The sequence below is a fragment of the Xenopus laevis genome, chromosome 4L (genome assembly GCF_017654675.1).
Source record: "Xenopus laevis strain J_2021 chromosome 4L, Xenopus_laevis_v10.1, whole genome shotgun sequence".
Lineage (NCBI taxonomy): Eukaryota > Metazoa > Chordata > Amphibia > Anura > Pipidae > Xenopus > Xenopus laevis.
Window position 1 is genome coordinate 154,714,839 of NC_054377.1, and position 24,616 is coordinate 154,739,454.

Here is a 24,616-nt window from a genome sequence, read left to right on the forward strand (position 1 = left end):
ATATAAATATATAAGGGGATATGATCACTATATATAAATATATAAGGGGATATGATCACTATATATAAATATATAAGGGATATGATCACTATATATAAATATATAAGGGATATGATCACTATATATAATATATAAGGGATATGATCACTATATATAAATATATAAGGGATATGATCACTATATATAAATATATAAGGGGATATGATCACTATATATAAATATATAAGGGGATATGATCACTATATATAAATATATAAGGGGATATGATCACTATATATAAATATATAAGGGGATATGATCACTATATATAAATATATAAGGGGATATGATCCTAATATAATATATAAGGGGATATGATCACTAATATAAATATATAAGGGATATGATCACTATATATAAATATATAGGGGTATGATCACTATATATAAATATATAGGATATGATCACTATATATAATATAAGTTCACTAAGATGATGATCACTATATATAATATATAAGGGATATGATCACTATAGGCACTAAATAATTATAAGGGGATCATGATCACTAATATAGAAATATATAAGGGATATATCACTAATATAAATATATAAGGGATATGATCACTATATATAATATATAAGGGGATATGATCACTATATATATATATAAGGGGATATGATCACTATATATAATATATAAGGGGATATGATCACTATATATAAATATATAAGGGGGATATGATCACTATAATATAAATATATAAGGGGATATGATCACTATATATAAATATATAAGGGGATATGATCACTATATATAAATATATAAGGGTATATGATCAGTATATATACATATATATGGGGATATGCTCACTATATATAAATATATAAGGGGGTATGATCACTATATATAAATATATAAGGGGGATATGATCACTATATATAAATATATAAGGGGGATATGATCACTATATATAAATATATAAGGGGGATATGATCACTATATAAACATATAAGGGGATATGATCACTATATATAAATATATAAGGGGGATATGATCACTATATATAAATATATAAGGGGGATATGATCACTATATATATAAATATATAAGGGGATATGATCACTATATATAAATATATAAGGGGGATATGATCACTATATATATATATATATATATATATATATATATATATATATATATATATATATATATATATATATATATATATATATATATATAAGGGGATATGATCACTATATATAAATATATAAGGGGGATATGATCACTATATATAAATATATAAGGGGATATGATCACTATATATAAATATATAAGGGAGAGTATGATCACTATATAGTATATATAATATATAAAGGGATATGATCACTATATATATAAATATATAAGGGGGATATGATCACTATATATAAATATATAAGGGGGATATGATCACTATATAAAAATATATAAGGGAGATATGATCACTATATATATAAATATATAAGGGGGATATGATCACTATATATAAATATATAAGGGGGATATGATCACTATATATAAATATATAAGGGGGATATGATCACTATATATAAATATATAAGGGGATATGATCACTATATATAAATATATAAGGGGGTATGATCACTATATATAAATATATAAGAGACAGTAATGAAAAAGAGAAAGTATAGAGAAGAGCAAATAAGATGATAAAGGGAATGTTATAATTTCAGTAAAGACTGAGAGTGAAGGGAGTGTTGGAGGGGCAGGAGGGGTATTTGGAGTTGGATGGGGGAGGGTAGGAGTCTCAGAGTTATAAGTATAAGTGAAACCCACCTGAATGTTCCTTATTCCCGGCACCACAAAGTCGGAGAGAGTAAGATTCGTGAGGGAGAGGAAGAGAGCGGAAATCACCAGGAGACGTTCCATGTTGGAATAGGGAATATTCCTTCTGACTGCACTATTATTAGGAAATGGAAATAGTTAATGAATAATATCTAAACAAACTCAGTGGGACTCTGTAGAATTTAGTGTAAGACATTGTGTCTGATGGGAATAAAGGTCATTAACAGAATAAATAGAAGGGGAGCCAAACAGACTTCATTCCCTAAACAAATCCTAATCCAATCTGTCCTTCCTTGTATTTTCATTTATTACCCCATCCTGGTAAGAAATCTTGTAACCTGATTGTCCTTACAGTAAAGAACCCCTTCCTATGCTGATGGTGAGATCTCCTTTCCTCCCCACCAATGAATCACTCATTCCCCTCTCTTGGTAGGGAATCCCATAACCTGACTGTCCTTACAGTAAAGAACCCCTTCCTATGCTGATGGTGAGATCTCCTTTCCTCTCCACCAATGAATCACTCATTCCCCCTCTCTTGGTAGGGAATCCCATAACCTGACTGTCCTTACAGTAAAGAACCCCTTCCTATGCTGATGGCGAGATCTCCTTTCCTTTACAAAAGCATGCATGCGCAGAACCCTTCTGATGAGGTTATTTCTTCAGCTCATTAAAATAAAACTAATATGAAGGCAGAAGTGACGTTAGGAGCTGTTCTATAATACTTGTTTGCTTGAGTCAGCTGGATTCCCCAATATGAAAGCAGTATTAGGTGCACGTACCATCAGTGGTCCATCCTCCACCATTGATCCTAAAAGAAGTTTCCGTAAAGCACCAATAGATTAAAATGCCTTTATTGGTACATTACACGGCAAACAGCCTGGTCCGCGGAATGTAATGTACCAATAAAGGCATTTTAATCTATTGGTGCTTTACGGAAACTTCTTTTAGGAGCTGTTCTATTACATGTAATAATTCTGCCTCTTTATAGGTCCCTGGTGAGGCCTCATCTGGAGTATGGGGGCAGTTTTGGACTCCAGTCCTTAAGAGGGATATAAATGAGCTGGAGAGAGTGCAGAGACTAAGTGCAACTAAACTGGTTAGAGGGAGGGAAGAGTTAAATTATGAGGGGAGACTGACAAGGTTGGGGTTGTTTTCTCTGGGGGAAAAAAGGCGCTTGTGAGGGGACATGATTAGACTTTACAAGTACATTAGAGGACATTATAGACAAATAGCAGGGGACCTTTTTACCCATAAAGAGAATCACGTACCAGAGGCCTCCCCTTCAGACTAGAGGAAAAGAAGTTTCATTTAAAGGAACAGAGTAGGGGGTTCATCACAGTGAGGACAGTGAGGTTGGGGAATGCACTGCCGGGTGATGATTCAGTTAATGACTATAAGAGGGACTTGGATGATTTCTTGGACAGACATAATACAAAGGCTATTGTGATACTAAACTCTATAGTTAGTATAGATATGGGGATATATCATTTATGTGACAGTAGGGAGGGGTGTGTGTATGGGGCTGGGTTTTCTTTTGGAGGGGTTGGACTTGATGGACTTTGTCTTTTTTCAACCCAATTTAACTATGTAACTATGTAACTGTGTAACTATGTGCTTTTGAGCTGGATCTCATTGTGAGAGAAGCAGGGTGAGAGACAAGGAGGGTGAGAGACAAGGGGGGGGTGAGAGACAAGGGGAATGAGAGACAAGGGAGGTGAGAGACAAGGGGGTGAGAGACAAGGGGGTGAGAGACAAGGGGGGTGAGAGACAAGGGGGGTGAGAGACAAGGGGGGGTGAGAGACAAGGGGGGTGAAAGACAAGGGGGGGTGAGAGACAAGGGGAATGAGAGACAAGGGAGGTGAGAGACAAGGGGGTGAGAGACAAGGGGGTGAGAGACAAGGGGGGTGAGAGACAAGGGGGGTGAGAGACAAGGGAGGTGAGAGTCAAGGGGGATGAGAGACAAGGGGGGATGAGAGAGTCTTTCCTCATAGCTAAGATTTTCCCTTTACCAGCTTAGTTGCCCTTCTCTGTCCCCTCTCTAATACAATAATGTCCTGTTTGAGTGATGGAGACAAAACTGTAGGGCATATTCTAGATGGGGCCTTACCAGTGCTCTATACAGTGGGACCCCCTCCTCCCGTGACTCTCTGCCCCATTTAATACAAGTCAAGACCTTATTTGCCCTTGATGCTGCTGACTGGCATTGCTTGCTACAGACAAGTTTATTATCTACAAGGACTCCAAGCTCCGTCTCCATTATGGATTTGCCTAGTGCAGTCCCATTAAGGGTATAAGTGGATATTGTTACATCCCAGGTGCAGGACTTTACATTTATCAACATTGAATCTCATTTGCCACTTAGCTGCCCAGATTGCCAGTTAGTCAAGATCCTGTTGCAAGTGCCACATCCTGGATGGAATTAATTGGGCTGATAGTTTTGTCTCATCTGCAAACACTGATACATTACTTACAATCCCCTCCCCTAAGTCATTAATGAACAAGTTAAATAAAAGTGGCCCCAATACCGAGCCCTGAGGGACCCCACTAAGAACCTTACTCCAAGTAGAGAATGTACCAAATTAGTCTGACATGACTTATCCTTCATAAAGCCATGCTGATTGCTGCTTATACTGCCATTCACTAGGACAAAATTCTGAATGTGATCCCTTAACAAGCCTTCAAATAATTTGCCCACCACAGATGTCAGACTTACTGGCCTATAATTGCCAGGCTGAGATCGTAATCCCTTTTTATATATTGGAATGACATCAGCTTTTCTCCAATCCATAGGCACCATACCAGATGAAAGTGAATCTGAGAAAATCAGAAATAGGGGCTGGTCTAAAACTGAACTAATCTCTCTTAGAACCCGGGGGTGTATGCCATCAGGCCCTGGAGCCTTGTTTACATTAATTTGTATTAAAGCTTTATGAATCATATCCTGAGTCAGCCACTGACTAGATTGAGCTGAGCCATTAGTGCAGCTATAAAGTGAGCCTGGGAACTCACACTCCTCTATTGTATACACTGAAGAAAAGAACTGATTTAACACATTTGCCTTATCTGTATCTGTTACAACCATACTGGTACCATTATTTAATGGAGCAACACTCTCAACCTGCATCTTTTTACAATAATATATTTAAAAAACTTTTTAGGGTTAGTTTTCACCTCCACCGCAATTAACTCTTCATTTCTTTTCTTAGCCTTCCGGATTGCTGATTTACAACATTTATTACAGTGTTTATATTCATTAAATGCAGCTTCTGTCCCTACAGATTTGTAGTTATTAAATGCCTTTCTCTTCTTTCCCATTAACTTCTTTACTTCTATATTAAGCCACACAGGATGATTCTTAGAGCTTCTACGTTTAGTCCTTAAGGGAATAAATAGAGAACAGTAATGACTTAATATCATTTTAAAGGACAACCATTTCTGTTCTGTGTTTTTAGCTGAAAACCTAATGCCCCAATCAATACTCTGTAGGGCAGCCCTCAAGGCACTAAAATTAGCTTTTCTGAAATTCCTGGTTTTTTTGCCCCAGTATATATTAGTTTTTTGCACCAGACATTAAATGATATAACATTATGGTCACTATTACCCAGGGGTTCAATGACTTGCACATTTGCTATAAGTTCTGGCTCATTAGAGATCACTAGATCCACAATAGCATTTTTTCTGGTTGGCTCCTCAACAACCTGTGCCATAAAATTGTCCTGTAACAGTTTATAAACTTGTTCCCATTTACATAATTTCCTAATGTCACAAACCAATAAGACTCCTCAATTCTACTGTATATAGAAACTTGGGAGCAGGAATTCTGTCAAACCTTTGATCTGAAAGCTTTGGCAGAAGATGTGGGAAGGAACCATTAAATGTTCCATCAATTTGTGCCAAGTTGAAACCTCCTATAAGATACTTACCCTTTGGTATTTAACCCCTTCACTCTGACACGAAATGCTCTCAACACAATCCTCTGGCTGTTTTAGTAATTGTGGTGAGGAAGAAACGATGGCTCAATATAGTGGCAACGTCCTCTAGAGCAAATGTACTGGTCAAGGGTCTTTGGCATAATTGATTCTATTGATCTTATTAGAAAAGCCCCTGGGTTGACTTATTTAACCAATGGATTCCTAATATTATGGCATATCAAGTAAACGAATTACGTTATATTCACAGCAGCCAAACAACTAATTGCCAAATCGGGACAGACTCCGTTTCTCTCCATACCAAAGCTAAAGGCCCGTATAATGGAGATAATGATAAATGAAAAGTTGACTTCTCCTTTATCGGGTAAGTTTAGTTAAAATTGTTTGTTTATTTTTGTCTCCTGAATACAAATGTTTTACGTATTGTTTATGTGTTATTGAAAGACATACACAACAGCTGTACTATACTGTATTGTAGGAATGAAAACTTAAATAAAAAAAATAAAAATACAGACAAAACAACATTATCAAAATTCAAGAAAATGTTTGATTGTTGCTGCTGCTGGTTTTGCCAATCGCTAATTAAGCTGAGGACATGGATCCTACACTCACTCCCAGTGCTTAGGTTTTCTCACATTATACTGAATGGGAACAGATACACTTGGTAAGTAACATTTGTGTTGATTTGTGTCACCTCAGGGGCCCCCCACACACCACCGGCCCCCCCACCCAGCCAAACCCCCCCACCTCCTCACTGTTGAGAATTATTTTAAAGCAAATCTCTATAGGGAAGCGCAAAATGGATTCTATGGTGCAGAATATTATGTCGAATAAAGTGTGAAGTGCAACACATTACTCAGGCCCAGCTACGGGTGCACTACACTCTATACAGGTAACAAACTGCACAAAAAATGTCTCTTACTCTTAATAAAATGTATTAACCCTGGTCATGGTCTTGATTCTCCCTTTAAGGGTCTGGCCCCACGGGCAGATTCAGAAAACGTTGTTTTCTGCAGTTGCCCGAAGTTTCCTCGTGAGGCAATTACGGGCGACTTCAGAAAATGAAGCGTTCCATGTGCCTGCCCCCAGGCGATTTACATTTAAGCCGGCGGAAGGCAGAGGAAGGCAGATCGGGGGGAGATTAGTCGCCACGAAGAAGAAGAGATTTGTCGGCTGGTGACTAATCTCCCCAAATCTGCCTGTGTGACCAGACCCTTAAACAGTGTAAAGCTGGTCATAGACGCAAAGATCCGATCCTACGAAACGAGGATTCGTACGATTTTCGGACCGTGTGTGGAGAGTCCCAACATTTTTTGGTACGGCGGAGATCGGTCGTTTGGTCGATGGGACAGGTTAGAAAATTTCTGTCGGCTGCCGATAATATCTCTGCGTGTATTGCCGATCGTACGATTTTCAGTGGGAGACTGTCACTAGTGTTGTCAGACATAAGTATCATACGATTACTGTCAGGGGCAGAACATTGGCTGATCTGTTCTTTTACTACTTTATTTCATCTGACTGGTAAGACTTTGATCTGAATGGTTAGTGGAGGGTCGGGAGATGGGGAAAGTCCAATCGTATGATGATTCGTACGAATCTTTGCGTCTATGGGCAGCTTATGAGACATGCACATACTTTATTCAGGATACTGCCTGACAGGCCATGAGTAGTCCCGCCTCCAGGTTTTTTTTGTGATTGACAGCATGAAAAGCAAATAAGTCTTTCTGTGTTTAGCCCAGTCATCAGGATCAGAAGAAACCTGTAGATCCGCTTCCAAATTCTTGTTTTAAAAAAGCCCTAAAGGGAAAGTCAAGTGAAAAATAAAAATGTGCCTAATTAAAAAAAAAATAATTCTAAGCAACTTTCCAATTTACATTTATTAAACAGTGTCAGGGCATTTAAAGTTATTAGTAAAAACAATGTTATTGAAAGCAGCATTGACTTAACTCCTGATTACTGGATACTTTTTATACAATGTTGCAAAAGTCTTGGTTCCCCAGCAGCAAAGCCCAGTCTGTTAGTCAGCTGCCATGTCTTACATTGTATCAACAGTCTGAACCAGCAGTGCAGAGAAAGGGGCAGACACTACTTTCAATACACATATATATATATATATATATATATATATATAGGACTGACGCATGATGGGGCGCGTCAGCTTACGTATACTTTGTACAAACTTTGTAACTAAAAGTGTCTTTTTTTAAGAAAGTTACAGTTCAGTTGTGCAAGAATATTTTTTCAGTGGGTTATATATTGAGAGTACTGGGGCTAACTTGTTTAGTATATATATATATATATAATTAAGCAAAAAGAAGTCCGCACTCATAGGTCTTTAGTGATGAAAGAAAAAGTGGGTTTATTCAACGTTTCGGCTCTTAGACTCGAGCCGTCATCAGGAAGGGCAGAGCCTAAGGTGAACATAAACATTTATATTATATACATTATATATATACATATATATATATATACAAATTGCAAAAACGGCGCCAAACAGCGCCAGTGACATCATAAGTGGGCGTGGTTATGTTACTGACATCATAAGTGGGCGTGGTTATGTGACTGACATTAGTCAGTGTTAGTGACATACAACACAATTAGTGATGGGCGAATTTATTCGCCAGGCGCGAATTCGCGGCGAATTTGCGCGATTCGCCACCAGCGAATAAAAAACGGACTCCGGCGCCAAAAACTGGCGCCGGCATCAAAAACGGTCGCCGGCGTCAAAAACGAGACGCCGGCGTGATTTCGCGAATTTTTCGCCGTTTCGAGAATTTCGCGAAACGGCGCAAATTCGCCCATCACTAAACACAATGGATCGTGTGCGGATAATCAGTGAGGTGCCGCCAATCATCAGTCAAATTCAAATGAAGTGACGTGATTGTGAAGGACAGGGAATGGGGCGGACCTGTTGCGGAACTATATCGGACTTATGAGAAGGGCTAAAGCAGATTTGGGCACGCTTGTCAGCTCCTGCGTCTAGTTACGTTTTTACCGTATCTGCATTGGAGGCGATATATATCATAAACACAAAGAGGCTGACAGCCCTACCCACAGAGGTAAGGGAACGTGTTATCTGTGATCTCATATTAAGATCTTCTGTTGCTTTTATTCACTTTAGGGCATTTTTCCCTGCCCTTCACAAGCACGTCACTTCATTTGAATTTGACTGATGATTGGCGGCACCTCACTGATTATCCACACACGATCCATTGTGTTGTCACTAACACTGACCAATGTCAGTCACATAACCACGCCCACTTATGATGTCAGTCACATAACCACACCCACTTATGATGTCAGTCACATAACCACGCCCTCGATATTCGACTGCCGAATTGAAATCCTTCGACTTCGAATATCGAAGTCGAAGGATTTACCGCAAATAGTTTGATCGAACGAAAAATTGTTTGATCGAACGAAAAATTAAAAAACAATAAAACGATTAAATCCTTCGAATCGTTCGATTAGAAGGATTTTAATCCATCGAACGAACGATTTTTCTTCGACCTAAAAATTGTTCCAAAGCCTATGGGGACCTTCCCCATAGGCTAACATTTACTTCGGTAGGTTTTAGGTGGCGAAGTAGGGGTTCGAAGTTTTTTTTAAAGAGACAGTACTTCGACTTTCGAATGGTCGAATAGTCGAACGATTTTTTGTTCGAATCGTGCGATTCGAAGTCGTAGTCGAAGGTCAAAGTAGCCCATTTGATGGTCGAAGTAGCCAAAAAAAACATTAGAAATTCTAAGTTTTTTTTATTCTATTCCTTCACTCGAGCTAAGTAAATGGGCCCCATAACGTATAAACCAGAGAATATATGTAAGGAATGTATATTGGAAAGTTGCTCAGAAGCATGTTTTTCTTTTATTGAGCATATTTTTATTATCAGCAGATAAAAGTCAGATAATGTCAATGTACAGTTTTTATCTTAAATCAGATCCTTTTGCCTCTAATGTTCCGACATCCAGCAGAGATGTGCCCCTTGTTTTGTTAATCACTGACATTGCCTTGTGCCCCAGTTAAATATTATCAAATAAAAACCCATTTTTTGGGGAGTGGGCCTTATATTAATCTCAGCAGCATTTGTCTCTATTTACATTAGTCATTATTAATTCTTCCTCAAGGAGTGGATGGCGGCAGTGGTGGTCGGAGGGTGATGGGAGCAGTTGGGGTAGTGGGGCTGGGGGATGGGCGGGGTGCAAGGAAGTGGGTGGCCTAGGGGTGCACAGTATTTAAATCCAGGCCTGGGTAAAGGAATAGCCCCTCAATTAAAAGAAAAATAAGTTTGAGTTGTCATTTCTAAGCAACTTTCCAATTGGTCTTCCTTTTTTTTTCAGTTTTTTAATTAAATGCCTTCCGCAACTTTTTCCAGCTTTTAAATGAGGGTCACTGACCCCATCTAAAAAAACAAATACTCTGTAAGGCTACAAATGTATTGTTATTGTTACTTTTTATTCCTCATCTTTCTATTCAGTCCCTCTCCTATTCATATTCCAGTCTCTTATTCACATCACTGCATGGTTGCTAGGGGAATTTGGACCCTTGTAACCAGACAACTGAAATTACAAACTGGAGAGCTGCTGAATAAAAAGCTAAATAAGTCAAAAACCACAAATAATAAAAAATGAAAACCAATTGCAAATTGTCTCAGAATATCTCTCTCTACATCTTAATAACAGTTAATTAAAAGGTGAACAACCCTTTAAATATTTGGTGATGGGACCAGTTGGGTTTCAGACTGACACGTTATCAGTGAATAATCTGTACCGTGAGTGACAGAACCCAGGTTTCAATGCACTTTCTTGCAGTTGTGCCTCAATGTGTTTCTTTGCAGGGGATCCATTGTTGCTCAGCAGAGGAGAGTCCTGTGTATTAGAAAAGTATAAGAGCAAAAGGTATGAGTTTATGTGTCCAGCTTTGTCTCTTACTTCTCTATGGGTCTGGGGTATCAGGTGACCCTAGTCTTGTACAGCAGGAGCTTCTGTCTCTTTCAACCCCACTTGCTGGAGGAGGTTCAGCAGAGAATGAGGAAGGAGTGAGTAGATAGGAACCACTGGAGAGATTAGGGGTGGGAGTCAGAAGAGCAGTGGGGTCACCCCAATTGGAGTGGAGAGGTTCAGGGATAGAGAGATTCCAGGGCTACTGTACTCTGGGGAGTGGACACTTGCTAGTGAGTACTGCTCCTGCCTGTTGTTAATGCCCTGCCTGTGCCTAATTATTGAGACTACAGAAAGAAAGCAGCTTGATTTCAGAGTGTAACAACTTGCCTCCCTGGTGACCCATCGGTGCCTCGGGAACGCCTGCCTCGCCTCTCCTCTGCGTCGGTTAACTAAGGGCGCGCTTCTTCTGTATTTCACGCAATGGCGTGAATTTCAAATGTATTTAAAGGGCCAATATACATTTCTTCACTGCCCGTTATAGGTTCACCTAGTGAGTTCCTGGGAGCTAATCTGTATCCTGTTTGTGATCTGATTCATGTTTTGTCCCCTGCCTGTCTTCATTCTCCTGTCTTCTCTCATTCTGACCCCTGGACCAGGGGCGCTCCACCAATGAGGCGAGTTGAGACACTCGCCTCAGGCGGCAGCGCCCCCCTGGTTACCAGGGGCGGCAAAAATGCCGCTCCTGGTAACTAAGAGCCGAATTTCCGGTTTTTAACCCGGAAATTCGGCTCTTCTAGTGCAGAGAGCGCAATTGCGCTCTCTGCACTAGCGTCGTGCAGCGCCCCGACCCCCTCCTGCGCAGAAAATGTGAGCGCCGTGAGGAGGGGTCGGGGCGGCAACGGAAGGCCGCCTCAGGCGGCATAAAGGCGCGGATCGGCGCTGCCCTGGACTATTCTACTCTCTGTAATCCGACCCGTGCCTGACTTCACTCTTCTTGATTGATACCCCGGCTTTGACCCTTGTCTGTCTGACTCCAGTTGAATACTGTCTGCCCTGACCCGGCCTGATCTGACTACACTTTCTGTCTATGCCTTGTACCGTGATCGACTGCCCAAAAGACTTTGCTGCACCGTCGTGCCCCTTTGCTCATTCAGAATCCCTCGCTTGGCTCCTCTCTTAACAGGCCCGGATCTCTGGAAAGACCACCAAGGCCCGGGCCTAGGGCGGCAGGATTTTAGGGGGGAGGCATGCTGTCCAATCACACCCACATTGGTTCAAAAACACTGGGGATGCGCTGGAGATACAATCATTTTTTAAATACCCATGTGCCAATTCCCATTACTCTGGTACAGATGATGAAAATTTGCACGAATAAAGGGGAGGGGACTGGGGCGACGAACGGCAGTGGGCCTAGAGGCGCCCACTACGTAAATTCGGCCCTGTCTCTTAATAAGACCTGGCGGCATCCGATTAGCTGAGGGCTCCTCCCAAGGTGAAAGGCAGCTGTTAAAGGCGGAAGCAAGAGCCGAGATCAGGGTGCTTAGCATCGGTTTTGAATTTAAGGTGCCGACCATGACACAGAGACTGATTCCATAGACGACTGATTTCAGAGACTGATTTCAGAGACTGATGAATGCTCCAGCTAATAAGCAGTTAACTGTGTTAAGAATGAGTGGCACCTAAGATCTCGGTGTGCACTTAATCAGTGTGGAACCCCTTCCTAAAGTGAGGGCCCACACGAAAGAGAGTCCTGTGTAATGCAGGCTCTTGTGGGAGTTCCAGGGAGTTGTGACTTGACAGGCATTGCATTGGCAGTGTCTAAAAATGAGTTCAAGAATAGCACAAGACTATTCATGCGTCTGCAGAAGACAATTTTTATCCCCTAACAAAACTTCATATAGAGTGCCCCCCCCCTCAGATGTCAGACTTACTGGCCTATAATTGCCAGGCTGAGACAGTAATTCCCTTTTAAATTGGAATTCCATCAGCTTTCCTACAATCCATAGGCACCATACCAGATGAAAGTGAGTCTGAGAAAATGAGAGGCCTGGCTAAAACAGATTTAAGTTTGCCAAGTACCTGTGGGTGGATTCCATCTGGCCCTGGGGCTTTGTTCACATTCACTTTACTTAAACATTTAATTACCATCTTCTATGTTAGTTATTGAGAATTTATTTGAGCACAACAACAAGCACCTTCACTGAGCTGGTCCTGGAACTGTGACTCCATTGTTTTTTCATTGGGCCACAGATCCCATCCACTTCCATTCAGACGTCTGGGTCCAAATGAGCCGGGTTATTGGTTCTGTTTGTCCTTCTGTGTATGCCACTGTCTGTCCCTAGATGTGCGAGGGTCACATGCCCCAACCTTCACCTTTAGACAAATGCACTTTTACACTCAAAACTGCAGTTGGGGTGTTATTTGACCTTTCGGGGGGCTGCTTTGTGTCTATTTGGCTTTCTGGGGTTCCAGTTTGAATGACGGCAGGTGACTGGAAGCTGAATCCAATATATTTCTGTGTCAGAACCACTGAGTCTTTTATTCACAGGTAAATACAGAAGGTCGAACATGGCACATGCCAATTATCTGTCCTATGAAATTGCAGTTTGTGCCCCATGAGCAGATCTGAATGGGGGTGGATGGGAGCAGTGGCCCCTCCCCCCCTGTACAGTGGAGGGAATATAAAGAGTAAAAGCTCATAGTCGATGTTCCTGGGTATTTACACAGATCCTGCCCCCACGCAGGGCAACAAGGTCATCTAAGAGCAAACGCAAACTGAGATAACGGGGGGGGGGATAGAGTTCAGCACCCCCAGAGCTGTTGATACAGGATCAAACCAGATGGACTCTGATCACATGGGCGGCTCACGCACAATTAATTCTTATTTTTCTACCATTTATTCTTTATACGATCAGTTGCCTGCGGAATTTACGTTTTTTTATGGGGGGGGGCAGCTGCACATAAGCCTTATATCAGCATATACAATGTGTCAGTTTGGGGGGCGGTGTAACAGGTGGAGCAGTGGAAATGACCCCTCTGGGCTGTTAATGGCATTTGCCTATGTGGCTGATGGTCTGGGCTGGGCACATGCCAGGGGAACACTACTTGCCTCAATGGATAATGGCCGTGGTAATGTCTGGGTGGGGGACGAATAACGGACGGGGGACATGGTTTGGGCCCCTCGCTCCAGTGAAAGCTTAAAGGGGTGATTCACCTTTCAGTTAACTGTTAGTATGTTACAGAATGGCTAATTCTAAGCAACTTTTCAATTGTCTTCATTATTTATAGTGTTTAAATTATTTGCCTTCTTCTTCTGGCTCTTTCAAATGGGGGTCACTGACCCCATCTAAAAAACAAATGCTCTGTAAAGCTACACATGTTCTATTATTGCTACTTTTTATTCCTCATCTTTCTATTCAGGTCTCTCCTATTCACATTCCAGTCTCTTATTCAAATCAATGCATGGTTGCTAGGGGAATTTGGAGCCTAGCAACCAGGTGTCTGAAATTGCAAACTGGGGAGCTGCCGAATAAAAAACTAAATAAGTCAAAAAACACAAATAATAAAAATTGAAAACCAATTGCAAATTGTCTCAGAATATCCCTCTCTACATCATACTAACAGTTAATTTAAAGGTAAACAACCCCTTTAAAGCTACAGGGTACAATGACATTTCTGGAAATTCCGTGCTTCCTACTTTGTGGAACAGTTTGGGGGGCCCTTACCTACACAATATTACCCCCGAAAACAGAGCCAGAGTTTTTGTATAAGTCTTTATTTATAACTGGATTATGGATCCCACTGTACCCTCCTCCCTCAATACCTGGTGTCCTTATAAGAATAAATTGAGAATCATATTCCAATAATATTACTGTAATAAGTGAGAAATAGAGAATGGATCCATAGCTTAATAAATGAGAATCTGTTTATATTTTATTTTATTATATATTATTTTGGTTTGTCACAATGTATTTGCTCTTTATTTCTGTGTACAACCAAGATTTGATTGTGATAATGATAATGTCTAAGAGGCAACAGTTACTTGGCACAAATCTGTTCTATGAAGCTTTGATATAGATTTGTAAATAGCGATGGGCGAACAAATTTGCCTGGCACAAATTCACGGCATCAACTTTCCGATTTTTTTGTGAAAACCTTCAAATTTCAAGATTTTTTTGTGAAAACCTTCAAATTTCAAGATTTTTTTGTGAAAACCTTCAAATTTCACAATCTTTTTGTGAAAAGTTTCCTTTATGCTTCGCTGGAAAATTTGCGAATTTGCAGGCGAAAAATTTGTGAAAAATCTTTAATCGGAGAGTTCAGGAAAAATAGTGAACTTTCCGATTTTTCGTGAATTTTTCACCGTTTCGCGAATTTTGTGGGAAATTTGTGAATTTTCCGGCAAATCGAAAAGGGAGAAATTCGCCCATCACTAATAATATACCGTGTACAGACGACTAGCGGTGATATTAGCAGTGGAATGTATAATGCAGGCTTTATATGTAGAAATATATCAGAAAAAAATATGAAAACCAATAAAAATTATTGATACAAAAAAAAAAAGAAAAAGCTTCATTTATAACATTTAGTTACATGTGGGACAATGGGGGTTTCTGACCGGCTGCACCATATTCAATGGGAATAATATTCAGGGGGTACTGAGACAGATCACTCTTTATTATGGGGGGGTTGCACTGAAGCTTCACCCCCTGAATAGGGAACATTCCTATAATCCTGTGTTTATCCCTCATGCATTATGGGATTTATTCCATTGGGAGAGACACTCACTGCGGAAAGTTCCATTATATTATGTAGGGGTGACTTCCTATCCCTCTGCCCTATAATGAATCCTGGACCTGATGCAGCACCATTAGCTCATATAATAACATATAATAAAGTGCAAACAGCAGGGAATATGTAGAAATTATACCGACCCAATGGTATCATGAGATATAATGAAGCTCTGTTATTTCCTACATTTATCAAACTCCTCCCATTTCCAATATCACCACCTTCAGGGATCCCGGCTCCTCAGGGGTTAATGCATCCGTAGCCAATCAGAATGACTGCGTGGGATTTTCCCTCATACGGTGTAACCGTCAGCGGCGAATCTTTCCCTCTCATCGCGGCATCGGGTTTTTGTGACTGTTGGAATTGTCATAGTCGACTCCATGTTAAAATTGTCCTTGGGAAAAAGAATGGAAAAGCCAATGAGTGGTTGCAATTGGCTCTCGTGATTGGTTTGCTCCCCAAAGCTCATAGTAAAGGGGCAATATTGAGTGGGGGGTGAGAAAGGGGTGCAGAACCTCAGGGGCGTGTCTCTAGCGTGTCATTAACTAATGAGCCTGAAGGGGGCACTGTAACATCTTTATAGACACACCTGTTTATTGGGGGGTTGATGACTCAGTGCTCAGCATTGGGGAGAAATTATTACAGTGACTGGGGTCACATTACTGCAGTGCAACTCCCAGCAACCTCGTTATACTCATGACTAAATGGCAACACCTGCCCAGGTTTGTGCCCAAATCAGGCCCTTACCCAGCAGGCCGTGCACTCGCTCAGAGAATTTCTGACTGTTCAGCGTGTAGAACCCCAAAAAGGCTCTGTGCAGGGGGTGATTCATGCGGAATTTATGAAGGAGGGTAATGAATGTGTCCCCGCCCCCATGGAGAGCCGCAGGCTCTTCTTCTTGTTCCCCAGCAGAGAAAAGCTACAGACAGACACACACAGGGTTAAACCATAATGGGGAAACACAGATACTGCAGGGGAATTAAAGGGTAACTAATACCATGTAACTCTGTAGCTTCTACCTTAGGGCTGGGACAGTGACTGTGAGGAACCAGCTGAATCTGAATGTGCAAGAATGTATGGGGGGGGGCAGATAAACTTCAGTGTAGGGGATATGGGGAGCCCTAAGTAATTATCACATATTCTGGGTGCGCAGGTACAATTGTGTGTAAAGAGCCCAGTGTGGCCCAAGTAAGAGCAGCCTCATGGCCAGGCAATTCCCCAGCATGCTGAAGTGAGGTGAACTATAGAAAGTGACCAACTGCAATGCTGCTTGGAGAGTCCACTCAACAGGACGGGCTGAGTGTGCAAAAGTGATGCAAAAACCAGATCTTTGGTCCTACGAGAACCAAATCCAGTGCCTTTATTCCAGGTTTTCACTTCTAATCCACAGTAAAGTATATGTCCCACAAGGGACCCCTTATTTTATTTTAACCTGCCCCATTCCATCACCAGCATCAGAAATCAATACACTATTTTAATGGGAAAGCTTAATATTGACAGACAATTTGGTTTTCTTAGGACCAAATAAATAGTTTATGAATTTCCCAGAATGCCTTGGTGGCTGCAGGCCAAATGCCAACCTACCCCTCCCCAGTGACTGTCACATCTTGCTGCCAGATCAGCGCCCTCTTCTTTGCCCCAATCAGTACAGTGACCCCCTCCATCGTCACCTCAATCCTCACATCCAGTTTCCAACTGACAATTCCCATTTTCCCAAAATACGTTTCATTGGACGTCACATTCGCGGACTTCTTGTTCCCAATCAGTTCTCCATTCACAGCGATTCCTGGGGAGACACATTGTAAATACAGTGGGGACACCTTCCCGGGGGGACAACACAGGTCTGAAGTTAGGGAACCCTGTGCCCACTAGTGAACCCCGACTCATGTGTTTAAATGACATGACATTGGCACTGCAAGACCCTGAGTGCCCAAAATCACTCCCCCCACCCCTTTGTAAATCAGAGCTCAAATATATTGTGGGGATTTTTGCTCGTTTCCCATTTTAGTAAATAAGGGTGAAACTATAGGGGAAGCATAATCCATGGCAGCAGGGAGTCCCAGGGACTGAGGGTTTATATTATGTATTATATTATTTTATGTTATTTAAACTCTAGGCACATTAAAAAAACTTCGATACATTTCCTGGCAGAAAGAGACAATCTGATTGGCTCATTTATTGCTTGTCTCTTCCTATTGTAATTGGGCAAAGCCAACCCAGCGCCCAGCAGTGACTTACCTAATTCTGGGTCGGACACAATGTTCAGCACCACCCCAGGAGTCTCTTTCTTCTCAGGGACCTGGATAATCAAATGGGGGTCTGAGTCCACTGCAAATACATTTATATTGTAGAAAAGGTGAGATGGAGCTGAAGAGTAGAAACAGGGTTAAATACAGAAATAGGGGTAAGTGACTTGGGACTTGTGTTCTTCCAAACTTACCTGCTATGTTGCTATGGAGACTATGGTTGGGGATTAAGTCTTCTACTCAGTCCTGGTATATTCCTTGGGCCTCACATTCAGTGATACCAAAGCTCTGACCAACCTTTACCATTATGTTTTGGCACTGCCATCCTGAATTGGGTTGATATTGTTTGGCTGGGACCAATCTTTCTTGGCTGTCTCCATAGTAACTAGAACATTGCCCCTAGTTTTGCCCCCACCTAGTCGTGTAGAAATATACAGTATAATGTAATATATTAATAATATATATAATATAGAAGACTTACCAGAGGAGGTCGGAGGAGAGTAGAGCGAGGCTAATGAGAAGAGGAAAATACATGACATGGAAATTCACACACGGGGCCCAGTCAGAAATAGGGTCACACACACATTGGGAAGGTCAAACCTCCCTACTCTGATCTTGGAGAATTCGCATGGGCATGCATGTGCTCAAAAGGGGCAAGATGGGGCAATAAATTTTGAAAAAATTCAACTTTGAAAACGGCAAAGGCTAAAAAGCCTACGACACCTGGTATTCCCAGGCGGTCTCCCATCCAGGTACTAACCAGGCCCGACCCTGTATCGCTTCCGAGATCAGACGAGATTGGGCGCTTTCAGGGTGGTGTGGCCGTAGGCGATGAAGTTCGGCCCTTTGGGCCTTTTGGACCCGTGGGAGGTGCTGTGTAAAAAATAAAGTGCAAAATGTTAAAAAAATGGCAACGGCTAAAAAGCCTACGACACCCGGTATTCCCAGGCGGTCTCCCATCCAGGTACTAACCAGGCCCGGCCCTGGATCGCTTCCGAGATCAGACGAGATCGGGCGCTTTCAGGGTGGTGTGGCCGTAGGCGATGAAGCTTGGCACTTTGGGCCTTTTGGACCTGTGGGCGGTGCTGTGTAAAAGATAAAGTGCAAAATGTTAAAAAAAAATGAAAGGGTGAAAATTTTGAAAAAATGGCTCTTTGCCGCTTCCTGACGCATGCGCGCAGTGGAAAAAAAAGAGTGAAAACATGGAAAATGTTAAAAAAATGGAAACGGCTAAAAAGCCTACGACACCCGGTATTCCCAGGCGGTCTCCCATCCAGGTACTAACCAGGCCCGGCCCGGGATCGCTTCCCAGATCAGACGAGATCGGGCGCTTTCAGGGTGGTGTGGCCGTAGGCGATGAAGCTCTGCACTTTTGGCCTTTTGGACCCGTGGGAGGTGCTGTGTAAAAATAAAGTGCAAAATGTTAAAAAAATGGCAACGGCTAAAAAGCCTACGACACCCGGTATTCCCAGGCGGTCTCCCATCCAGGTACTAACCAGGCCCGGCCCTGGATCGCTTACGAGATCAGGCGCTTTCAGGGTGGTGTGGCCGTAGGCGATGAAGCTCGGCACTTTGGGCCTTTTGGACCCGTGGGAGGTGCTGTGTAAAAATAAAGTGCAAAATGTTAAAAAAATGGCAACGGCTAAAAAGCCTACGACACCCGGTATTCCCAGGCGGTCTCCCATCCAGGTACTAACCAGGCCCGGCCCTGGATCGCTTCCAAGATCAGACGAGATCGGGCGCTTTCAGGGTGGTGTGGCCGTAGGCGATGAAGCTTGGCACTTTGGGCCTTTTGGACCTGTGGGCGGTGCTGTGTAAAAAATAAAGTCAAAATGTTAAAAAAAAAATGAAAGGGTGAAAATTTTGAAAAAATGGCTCTTTGCGGCTTCCTGACGCATGCGCGCAGTGGAAAAAAAAGAGTGAAAACATGGAAAATGTTAAAAAAATGGCAACGGCTAAAAAGCCTACGACACCCGGTATTCCCAGGCGGTCTCCCATCCAGGCCCGGCCCTGGATCGCTTCCGAAATCAGACGAGATCGGGCGCTTTCAGGGTGGTGTGGCCGTAGGCAATGAAGCTCGGCACTTTGGGCCTTTTGGACCCGTGGGAGGTGCTGTGTAAAAATAAAGTGCAAAATGTTAAAAAAATGGCAACGGCTAAAAAGCCTACGACACCCGGTATTCCCAGGCGGTCTCCCATCCAGGTACTAACCAGGCCCGGCCCTGGATCGCTTCCGAGATCGGGCGCTTTCAGGGTGGTGTGGCCGTAGGCGATGAAGCTCGGCACTTTGGGCCTTTTGGACCCGTGGGAGGTGCTGTGTAAAAATAAAGTGCAAAATGTTAAAAAAATGGCAACGGCTAAAAAGCCTACGACACCCGGTATTCCCAGGCGGTCTCCCATCCAGGTACTAACCAGGCCCGGCCCTGGATCGCTTCCGAGATCAGACGAGATTGGGCGCTTTCAGGGTGGTGTGGCCGTAGGCGATGAAGCTCGGCACTTTGGGCCTTTTGGACCTGTGGGCGGTGCTGTGTAAAAAATAAAGTGCAAAATGTTAAAAAAAAAATGAAAGGGTGAAAATTTTGAAAAAATGGCTCTTTGCGGCTTCCTGACGCATGCGCGCAGTGGAAAAAAAAGAGTGAAAACATGGAAAATGTTAAAAAAATGGCAACGGCTAAAAAGCCTACGACACCCGGTATTCCCAGGCGGTCTCCCATCCAGGCCCGGCCCTGGATCGCTTCCGAAATCAGACGAGATCGGGCGCTTTCAGGGTGGTGTGGCCGTAGGCGATGAAGCTCGGCACTTTGGGCCTTTTGGACCCGTGGGAGGTGCTGTGTAAAAATAAAGTGCAAAATGTTAAAAAAATGGCAACGGCTAAAAAGCCTACGACACCCGGTATTCCCAGGCGGTCTCCCATCCAGGTACTAACCAGGCCCGGCATCGCTTCCGAGATCAGACGAGATCGGGCGCTTTCAGGGTGGTGTGGCCGTAGGCGATGAAGCTCGGCACTTTTGGCCTTTTGGACCCGTGGGAGGTGCTGTGTAAAAATAAAGTGCAAAATGTTAAAAAAATGGCAACGGCTAAAAAGCCTACGACACCTGGTATTCCCAGGCAGTCTCCCATCCAGGTACTAACCAGGCCCAGCCCTGGATCGCTTCCGAGATCAGGCGCTTTCAGGGTGGTGTGGCCATAGGCGATGAAGCTCGGCACTTTGGGCCTTTTGGACCTGTGGGCGGTGCTGTGTAAAAAATAAAGTGCAAAATGTTAAAAAAAAACTGAAAGGGTGAAAATTTTGAAAAAATGGCTCTTTGCGGCTTCCTGACGCATGCGCGCAGTGGAAAAAAAAGAGTGAAAACATGGAACATGTTAAAAAAATGGCAACGGCTAAAAAGCCTACGACACCCGGTATTCCCAGGCGGTCTCCCATCCAGGTACTAACCAGGCCCGGCCCTGGATCGCTTCCGAGATCAGACGAGATCGGGCGCTTTCAGGGTGGTGTGGCCGTAGGCGATGAAGCTCGGCACTTTGGGCCTTTTGGACCTGTGGGCGGTGCTGTGTAAAAAACTAAAGTGCAAAATGTTAAAAAAAAATGAAAGGGTGAAAATTTTGAAAAAATGGCTCTTTGCGGCTTCCTGACGCATGCGCGCAGTGGAAAAAAAAGAGTGAAAACATGGAAAATGTTAAAAAAATGGCAACGGCTAAAAAGCCTACGACACCCGGTATTCCCAGGCAGTCTCCCATCCAGGTACTAACCAGGCCCGGCCCTGGATCGCTTCCGAGATCAGACGAGATCGGGCGCTTTCAGGGTGGTGTGGCCGTAGGCGATGAATCTCGGCACTTTGGGCCTTTTGGACCCGTGGGAGGTGCTGTGTAAAAATAAAGTGCAAAATGTTAAAAAAATGGCAACGGCTAAAAAGCCTACGACACCCGATATTCCCAGGCGGTCTCCCATCCAGGTACTAACCAGGCCCGGCCCTGGATCGCTTCCGAGATCAGACGAGATCGGGCGCTTTCAGGGTGGTGTGGCCATAGGCGATGAAGCTCGGCACTTTGGGCCTTTTGGACCCGTGGGAGGTGCTGTGTAAAAATAAAGTGCAAAATGTTAAAAAAATGGCAACGGCTAAAAAGCCTACGACACCCGGTATTCCCAGGCGGTCTCCCATCCAGGTACTAACCAGGCCCGGCCCTGGATTGCTTCCGAGATCAGACGAGATCGGGCGCTTTCAGGGTGGTGTGGCCGTAGGCGATGATGCTCGGCACTTTGGGCCTTTTGGACCTGTGGGCGGTGCTGTGTAAAAAATAAAGTGCAAAATGTTAAAAAAAAATGAAAGGGTGAAAATTTTGAAAAAATGGCTCTTTGCGGCTTCCTGACGCATGCGCGCAGTGGAAAAAAAAGAGTGAAAACATGGAACATGTTAAAAAAAATGGCAACGGCTAAAAAGCATACGACACCCGGTATTCCCAGGCGGTCTCCCATCCAGGTACTAACCAGGCCCGGCCCTGGATCTCTTCCGAGATCAGACGAGATTGGGCGCTTTCAGGGTGGTGTGGCCGTAGGCGATGAAGCTCGGCACTTTGGGCCTTTTGGACCCGTGGGAGGTGCTGTGTAAAAATAAAGTGCAAAATGTTAAAAAAATTGCAACGGCTAAAAAGCCTACGACACCCGGTATTCCCAGGCGGTCTCCCATCCAGGTACTAACCAGGCCCGGCCCTGGATCGCTTCCGAAATCAGGCGCTTTCAGGGTGGTGTGGCCGTAGGCGATGAAGCTCGGCACTTTGGGCCTTTTGGACCCGTGGGAGGTGCTGTGTAAAAATAAAGTGCAAAATGTTAAAAAAATGGCAACGGCTAAAAAGCCTACGACACCCGGTATTCCCAGGCGGTCTCCCATCCAGGTACTAACCAGGCCCGGCCCTGGATCGCTTCCGAGAACAGACGAGATCGGGCGCTTTCAGGGTGGTGTGGCCGTAGGCGATGAAGCTCGGCACTTTGGGCCTCTTGGACCCGTGGGAGGTGCTGTGTAAAAATAAAGTGCAAAATGTTAAAAAACATGGCAACGGCTAAAAAGCCTACGACACCCGGTATTCCCAGGCGGTCTCCCATCCAGGTACTAACCAGGCCCGGCCCTGGATTGCTTCAGAGATCAGACGAGATCGGGCGCTTTCAGGGTGGTGTGGCCGTAGACGATGAAGCTCGGCACTTTGGGCCTTTTGGACCTGTGGGCGGTGCTGTGTAAAAAATAAAAGTGGCAAAATGTTAAAAAAAAAATGAAAGGGTGAAAATTTTGAAAAAATGGCTCTTTGCGGCTTCCTGACGCATGCGCTCAGATGGAAAAAAAGAGTGAAAACATGGAACATGTTAAAAAAATGGCAACGGCTAAAAAGCCTAACGACACCCGGTATTCCCAGCGGTCTCCCATCCAGGTAACTAACCAGGCCCGGCCTGGATCGCTTCCCGAGATCAGAACGAGATCCGGGCCGCTTTCCAGGGTGGTGTGGGCCGTAGGCGATGAAAGCTTGCACTTGTTGGGCCTTTTGGACGCCGTGGGAGGTGCTGTGTAAAAAATAAAGTGGCAAAATTTAAAATAAATGGCAACGGCTAAAAAGCCTATGGGACGACACCGGTATTCCTAGGTACGGTCTCCTCCAGGTAGCTAACCAGGCCCCCGGCCCTGGATTGCTTCCGAGATCAGACGAAAAGATCGGGCGCGTTTCAGGGTGGTGTGGCCGTAGGCGATGAAGGCTCGGCACTGTGGCCTTTTTGGACCTGTGGGCGGTGCTCGTGTAAAAAATAAAGTGCAAAATGTTAAAAAAAAAATGAAAGGGAAAATTGAAAAAAATGGCTCTTGCGGCTTTTCCTGACGCATGCGCGCAGTGGAAAAAAAGAGTGAAAACATGGAAAATGTTAAAAAATGGCAACGGCTAAAAGCCTACGAATCACCTCGGTATTCCCAGGCGGGTCTCGCCCCATCCACAGGTTCTACCAGGCCCGGCCCTGGATCCTTGACGTGCACGATGAGTCAGACGAGATTGGGCGCTTTTCAGGGTGGATGTGGCGTGAGGCGATGAAAGCTCGGCACTTTGGGCCTTTGTTGGGCACCTGGGAGGTCGTGTGTGTAAAGAATAAAATGCAAAATGTTATACAAGAAAATCGACGCACAAGCTAAAACAGCCTACGGGACTAAGCCAGCGCGCGACGGTGGGGCACGCGTATACTTTTACTGCCAGGGCGGTCCTCCCATGCCCAGGTACTAGAACAAGGCCCGGCCCCTGGATCGTCCGAAATCAGGATGCTTTCAAGGGTGGTGTGGCGTACGGCGATGAAGCTCGACACTTTTTGGGCCTTTTGAGACCGTGGGAGGTGCTGTGTAAAGATAAAGTGCCAAAATGTTAAAAAACTGTGCAACGCTAAAAAGCCTTACGACACCCGGATATTACGCTAGGCGGTTCTCCATCCAGGGTACTAACCAGATGCCCGGCACCAGGACTCAGCGGGTTCCGGGATGGTAACAGACGAGAGATCGGGACGCTTGTCAGGGTGGCTGTGGGACACGTGAGCTCGCGACTCACCCACTCGGGTACCACTTTTGGCCTGCCTTGGACGCCGGATGGGAGGGTGGGCTGTTGTAAAAATAAAGTGCGAGAATGTTAAAAACATGCGCAACGGCTAAAAAGCCTAAAGCGACACCGGTATTCCGCAGGCGGTCTCTCCATCCGAGGGTACTAACCAGTCCCGGCCGCTAGGATATGCTTCAAGAGATGCAGCGGAGGAACTCGCGCGCGCTTTCAGGTGGCTCGTGGCCCGTTAGACGATCGAAGCTCGGCAGCTTTGGGCCTTTTGGACCTGATGGGCGTGTGTGTAAAAAATAAAGTGCAAAATGTTGTAAAAAAAAAATGATAAGGGGTGAAAATTTTGAAAAAATGGCTCTTTTGCGGCTTCCCTGAGCGC

At 43.8% G+C, this 24,616-nt stretch overlaps 1 protein-coding gene, 8 non-coding genes and 9 pseudogenes across 10 annotated transcripts in view; all 18 read right to left on the reverse strand.

Annotated features, from left to right (window-relative positions):
• The window catches only part of LOC108704056 (inter-alpha-trypsin inhibitor heavy chain H3), a 31,706-nt gene extending 29,779 nt beyond the window's left edge, over positions 1-1,927 (reverse strand). For both annotated transcript variants that reach the window (XM_041591025.1, XM_041591024.1), the window contains exon 1: positions 1,820-1,927. In XM_041591025.1, the coding sequence (XP_041446959.1) occupies positions 1,820-1,912 (93 nt within the window). In that variant the 5' untranslated portion in view covers positions 1,913-1,927. The remainder of the gene's footprint in view (positions 1-1,819) is intronic.
• A 16,458-nt stretch (positions 1,928-18,385) lies between these two features.
• Positions 18,386-18,504, reverse strand: LOC121403367. The gene has a single exon (XR_005967281.1). It is a non-coding gene; the product is annotated as a 5S ribosomal RNA (ribosomal RNA).
• Positions 18,505-18,597: 93 nt separating this feature from the next.
• On the reverse strand, positions 18,598-18,716 carry LOC121403167. Its single transcript, XR_005967082.1, has one exon. It is a non-coding gene; the product is annotated as a 5S ribosomal RNA (ribosomal RNA).
• Positions 18,717-18,910: 194 nt separating this feature from the next.
• On the reverse strand, positions 18,911-19,029 carry LOC121403413 (annotated as a pseudogene).
• A 92-nt stretch (positions 19,030-19,121) lies between these two features.
• On the reverse strand, positions 19,122-19,230 carry LOC121403467 (annotated as a pseudogene).
• A 92-nt stretch (positions 19,231-19,322) lies between these two features.
• Positions 19,323-19,441, reverse strand: LOC121403372. Its single transcript, XR_005967286.1, has one exon. It is a non-coding gene; the product is annotated as a 5S ribosomal RNA (ribosomal RNA).
• Positions 19,442-19,835: 394 nt separating this feature from the next.
• Positions 19,836-19,944, reverse strand: LOC121403427 (annotated as a pseudogene).
• Positions 19,945-20,036: 92 nt separating this feature from the next.
• LOC121403383 lies at positions 20,037-20,155 on the reverse strand (annotated as a pseudogene).
• A 395-nt stretch (positions 20,156-20,550) lies between these two features.
• Positions 20,551-20,664, reverse strand: LOC121403424 (annotated as a pseudogene).
• Positions 20,665-20,756: 92 nt separating this feature from the next.
• Positions 20,757-20,865, reverse strand: LOC121403456 (annotated as a pseudogene).
• Positions 20,866-21,060: 195 nt separating this feature from the next.
• On the reverse strand, positions 21,061-21,179 carry LOC121403278. Its single transcript, XR_005967193.1, has one exon. It is a non-coding gene; the product is annotated as a 5S ribosomal RNA (ribosomal RNA).
• A 195-nt stretch (positions 21,180-21,374) lies between these two features.
• On the reverse strand, positions 21,375-21,493 carry LOC121403370. The gene has a single exon (XR_005967284.1). It is a non-coding gene; the product is annotated as a 5S ribosomal RNA (ribosomal RNA).
• Positions 21,494-21,585: 92 nt separating this feature from the next.
• LOC121403371 lies at positions 21,586-21,704 on the reverse strand. The gene has a single exon (XR_005967285.1). It is a non-coding gene; the product is annotated as a 5S ribosomal RNA (ribosomal RNA).
• A 92-nt stretch (positions 21,705-21,796) lies between these two features.
• LOC121403366 lies at positions 21,797-21,915 on the reverse strand. Its single transcript, XR_005967280.1, has one exon. It is a non-coding gene; the product is annotated as a 5S ribosomal RNA (ribosomal RNA).
• Positions 21,916-22,110: 195 nt separating this feature from the next.
• LOC121403411 lies at positions 22,111-22,229 on the reverse strand (annotated as a pseudogene).
• Positions 22,230-22,321: 92 nt separating this feature from the next.
• LOC121403457 lies at positions 22,322-22,430 on the reverse strand (annotated as a pseudogene).
• A 92-nt stretch (positions 22,431-22,522) lies between these two features.
• LOC121403378 lies at positions 22,523-22,641 on the reverse strand. The gene has a single exon (XR_005967292.1). It is a non-coding gene; the product is annotated as a 5S ribosomal RNA (ribosomal RNA).
• A 93-nt stretch (positions 22,642-22,734) lies between these two features.
• On the reverse strand, positions 22,735-22,853 carry LOC121403389 (annotated as a pseudogene).
• Positions 22,854-24,616: the final 1,763 nt, after the last annotated feature.